Raw genomic sequence first — 5,235 nt, 5'->3', positions numbered from 1 at the left:
TTTATGGAAAATTGTATCCTATGAAATCATAATGAATGGCAATCAAATTTATAAGTTATGACAAGTTAATAGGTCTGGAGAGTGGATTGAAAGATCTAACATATATGTCATTTGAATTCTATGATTTGAGTGATCTCTATAGGAGGCTCAATTCTCAGCCAGTTCACTCGATCACTCAAAAGCTTAAAGAGAGAAGACTCATTAAGGTGGCTAGTTTTCCAATGGTAGTACATAAATTGAAGTTTGTGAGGGAATTTATCGAGAGATATGATCTACAAATAAAGTAGATTTCATTTCTTGATCAATCCATTCTTGTCTTGATCAACAAGCCACTGATGCAATCTATGTTTAGTATTCTTGTAAAAGAGGAGTACAATGATATTGACTTTGACACTTTTGCATCTATGTTCAATGAGAAAAAGACCCTCAGATGGGAAGACATGCAAAGGACATGGCGCTAGACTCCTTGCTTGAAGGAGAGAAAAATTCCCAAGACCCTATTTAGCATAAATTTGAAAACAGAGATAGTAGATATTCTTTCTCTACTACTAAGACTCAAAGGAAAAGAAGAAATTATAGAGTTCACTAAGCACTATTTCTTCTTGGTGCAAGCTATTTTTTTTGAGGATATGCAAATTGATTGGGAATAGATCATTTTTTATGAGCTTGCCTCATTGATGAATTTGGCTAGATGATTTAAACAATTTTACATGTCTTATCTAATTTATGCCTTGGCTACTCACCACTTGTGGCCTGACCTTCCTAGCATCGAAAACTATGATGAACACACAAAGGTATATGAGTTCTACCCTCATCTATAAATCCAAAGAATTTTTTAGTAGTATGTGGTAGTAAATAATGCCTTCACAATGAGGCTATTTTGGGAATTGCAAAGATGCCTTGAAAGGAGATTCTTACCAAAAGAAATCTCAGCTATTAGCCAATTTAGATACTCATTTATCCAATATCTAAGATTATCATATCTATGGGTAGGTTCCTTTAATGGTTTTTCTAAGAGAATTCCCAAGTACCTAGAGGACAAGGTGGTTCTAGTTAAGTTTTGTTGACAAATTCTTGAAGTGAAGATCTTGTGTTCAAATGTGAAGAAAATAGTTAGAATTTCCTTCCTCATAGTGGTTGGATCCTATTCTCATGCTTCTAGATTCAATGCTCAGAATTTGGTGAAGATTTTTAAGAATGAAATCAAATTGGTGGACTATGAGGTACTCAAGCCTCAATATGATATAGTCAAATTTGTAAGAGATCACTTGTAGTTGACATATTCTTATAAGCATGTTCTAGATATTGAGGACTTCTGGGTTGGGTGACTTAATGAATACTAGGCTTGAGAGAAATTATGATGATAACTAAAAATTGATGAAATTAAGTTATATAATAATTTTTTTGATGTTTCTGATGTTGTAGATGATGAAGCTTATATGCACCCCACATCATATGAGAAGATTAAAGGCACTCCTATTGTGTCTACCCAACCTATAGGACCTATCATAGACACTATGGATGACCTCATGCATGGGATAATCAAGAGAACGAACAAATGGGTAGAATGGACCCAAGAAAGGAGGAAGAGGATATGGAGCACAAGTTCTACGGGTGGAGTATTTTCTTGTGTTACCAAGTCAACTACAACAACAACCACCACAACTACTACTTGAAAATTTATAGACCCATTATAGTCTATTGGTCAAGCTAGAGACCAACCTATAGAGAAGAAAATTCTAATCACTCCTACCTGTAGAGGTGGCTCTCTTTCAGACACCAAAAAAGTTGGGCAAGAGGGAGGAGACAAGAACAAGGAGAAAGAACAAGAGAAATTAGTGGCAATGCCTACCTCCCCTATCCAAATCATCAATTTGGATGGTGACACCAACCCCATGGATGTCCAAAAACAAGAAAAATCTCAACAAGTCGATGCCTTGGCCCTCTCAATGACTAAGGTCATTTCCTTCCTTGCTACTTCCTAGAGCAAGAAAACTCCCCTAGTACTTGTTGGTGTTTAAAAATGTTACCCATTTCCAATTACCCTGATGAGAACAAGACACATCTAGGGGCAACTAACTCCCATTTTCAACATGCCCATTCAGACACCAAGCCAACTATAAGGCTATACTCCTTCTGCACTTTAGGATCTGCAAAACTTAGGCGGGTGAACCTTTTTAGATCTGACTATGTGACCAGTGCAATAACCATATTCAGGATCTATAAAAGTAGATGAAACCCTTAATTCTTCTATGCTTAACCAGGAGATCACAAGCATGAAATAGCTAAGGACATGACTCATGAAACTGGAAAGATAAGTGCGGGTTATACTTTGAATATCTTTCAACAATAAAATGAAAATGATTTAATAGATTGATGACAACAAGACCCAGGTATGAGCAACAAAATTTAATGATCCTATCTGTGATCAGTGCATTATCTATTGGGAAATTAAATGAATTATAACCATACATCTCTTGGAAATCTCAGACATATTACTACGTCCAGATCTCTGATCTATCTTTCACCTTGTGAATAGATATCTACATCAAAATGAATCTCATACTCAGAATATCCCATCATGAAATCAGTAAATCCTCTGATAAACAGCAAGCGGTTACATGACTCTTGGTTCCATAAGCAAGGTATTTCAATCACATACATCACCAAATGAGATGTAACCTAATCTATGGTCTTTGATCATAAACTAGAAAAGATTACAAATCCATAAATAGGAGACAAGATTCAGGCTGAATTTGAAACCATTGCCACTCTTTATTTGTTTTCCTTGAAATCAAATACATGAAAGATGTACAGAATACTTCATAAATCACCTAACAGACATGAACTATTTGCATAAAACTCAAAATGTTGTTCAATACAAGAAGAAATGTTGAAGAATGGTCTCTCAGCGCAAAAACTAGAACCTTTCAAATGGAAGAAAGAAAGAATAATATAGAAGAGAAAGAATTCTCGGATTTGTTTTGAAGACAACAAGTGTGCACTTGAAATTCAATCTTGTGCAATTGAGTAACCTCTTTCTTCTTTCATCCCATCTAATCTGATTTTGTTTCATCATTTTTTACAACTGATTTGCAAATATCTCTGCTTAATGATGAAAGCTTTTTGAATCACCAAAATATCTTATTGCCCCATGAAAATGCCAGTGAAAATGAGTTTTTACTGAGTAAATCTGAAAAAATTTGACCCTAACTTCATTTCCATTGCCTTCTACTGATATTTAGGTCATTATCTTGACAAAAAATCAAAACTGAACTTCCTAGTCTGAATATAGTTGCAATTCAGGTACCTGATGGAAAACCTCATGTAGCTCAAACTAACTGATACCTATGCAAAAATCAACTCCAGAATCGAAAAGTTTGTCTTCTCCCAATTTCGGTGATATATAACATCGCCTATTTGGCCTCTTGGAAACCTCCTGAAAGTCATTTTGAAAATGACTCCTCTGCTAGAAACTCATGTCTGCACATTTAATTTTTTATAAAATTTGAAAAATTCTAAAGTATAAACTTTACAATATGTTTCTCTTTAAAAATTTTGAACGTGCATACCCTTTGCCCAGAAAAAATAAAAAATTATTTTTTATTTTCTACAAATTTTTCCCTTATCCTCTGAATCCGTGGTCAACCTGTTTTGACTAGCACCACATGGTGCTTCCTGATTGGCTACTTGATCTGTATCATCTGCCATGTCACCAATTGCTTTGGGACCATTTTCCACATGTCATTTCCTGATTCTCCCTCGCTATGTTGCTATCTAACTCAACAACCTCCACGTCATTGGTGACATGGCGACAAAATGACATGTGTCATCCTCTACCACCTCATCATGCACCTTAGAACTCGTGCCACGTCAGCCTCGCTATCTCGCTATAGTTAACTAGCAAGCATCTTCGCATGGCGAGGTAACAATGGTTGCACGATCAAGACACGTGTCGCAATCTCCTCCCCTGAGGCCACCTCAACGCGCATGTGTCTTTGCTCAAAATTATGTCCTTTTGTGCATCTGACGTCATTCTTTTTTGGTTGGCTACAGGGGTGGGCCCATCACATGGGTGCTTCCTTTCAAGAGGCGTTGTCGTAAGACACCTTGCAAAAAGTTTGTTTTTGTATTTAAACCAAACAAATAGCTCGCCCACAAAGAATGTGGGATAATGTAATTTTATTGTCTTCCTTGACTGCGTATATTATGTCTGCTCCCTTTCTTTATCTATAGCTTTGGTCTCCAACGCTCTGTGTGAAATGGCTCCCCTTTAATGATGGCGTGGGCAGCTTTAAAAATAATTTCATCCCTCCTCTTCCTCATCAGATTCAAACCACTCGTTATCATCAAGACACGTCTTGTCCAAATACTTCAAAGTCTTAATCAATCCAAAAACCCTAGCCTTGTTATCCACGACTTTGGTTACAGGACACTCATAGAGGTCAAGCGAAACAAGCTTCCATTGTGCCAATGGCTCAAGGTCCTCAATTTACTAAATTTTAATGTTTGACAGATCAAGGTCTCGAAGCAACTCGAGACCTGCCTGAACCAAAAAATCCAATCCCCCAGCTCTACGATTATCGCTTAAAATAAGCTTCTCCAGATGCTTCAGGCGGGGGAAATCGGTAAGTGAGGAAACTCTGATGCTTGCAATAGATAGATGCCTTAATTGCTGAAATTTCTCAAGCAGAGATGGTAGAGGAAGGTGCCCATGGATGCACTTAACTGCTCCATCCAAAGTTAAACTACAAGCTGTAGATGAACTTTCCTGTCCGTCCAAAGCTGCCTCAATAGCTCTTTCCCATATTTCGTCCATTTTGCAATTAAAGGAAGAATGCATGGTTCTTTCATGTCCCTTAAAACAATTATACTGAAAATATCCTTTCATTGCATTTTCGTGTGATTTCAATCTGAGTTCAAATCATGCGTTCTTCAAAAAGGTAAGCCCTCTCAAGTATTCCAATCTTGTGTTTCCAATTTTACACGAATCCAAGTTTAAGGTCTCCAAATTTGTCGACCTGTTAATTTGAGCATTGCTATACAATCCATAATCTTATGACATGATGAAATTGCATCATTTGCATCCTCATGTGTCTCTATAAGGCGAAAATCACAAATTTCATCAACCTTGCAAATATCACTTATAATTATTCCATATTTGAAAACATTTGGGAACCATACTTGCCTGCTAAACTTAGTCGGCCCTGAGTGGGTCCGGCTAAAAAAAAATTT

The 5,235-nt window shown here is 36.8% G+C and overlaps 1 protein-coding gene across 1 annotated transcript; it reads right to left on the bottom strand.

The window, feature by feature from the left end:
- Positions 1 to 4,306: 4,306 nt before the first annotated feature.
- Positions 4,307 to 4,819, bottom strand: LOC149566381 (acidic leucine-rich nuclear phosphoprotein 32-related protein-like). The gene is made up of 2 exons (XM_089816467.1): positions 4,547 to 4,819; positions 4,307 to 4,486 (listed from the first exon to the last, which is right to left on the bottom strand). The coding sequence occupies exons 1-2, from the start codon at positions 4,817 to 4,819 to the stop codon at positions 4,307 to 4,309; spliced, it is 453 nt and encodes a 150-aa protein (XP_089672593.1).
- Positions 4,820 to 5,235: the final 416 nt, after the last annotated feature.

This window comes from Cupressus sempervirens, chromosome 3 (assembly GCF_028749045.1).
Source record: "Cupressus sempervirens isolate cs-2001-9-10 chromosome 3, ASM2874904v1, whole genome shotgun sequence".
NCBI lineage: Eukaryota > Viridiplantae > Streptophyta > Pinopsida > Cupressales > Cupressaceae > Cupressus > Cupressus sempervirens.
This window is presented reverse-complemented; position numbering and strand designations above follow the sequence as displayed.

Excerpts from the sequence above, each read along its gene's own strand:
- LOC149566381 (XM_089816467.1), bottom strand. The coding sequence starts at position 4,819 with ATGGACGAAATATGGGAAAGAGCTATTGAGGCAGCTTTGGACGGACAG. Across the intron at positions 4,487-4,546 it reads GATTGGATTTTTTGGTTCAG|GACCTTGAGCCATTGGCACA; the intron begins GCAGGTCTCGAG and ends TAGTAAATTGAG.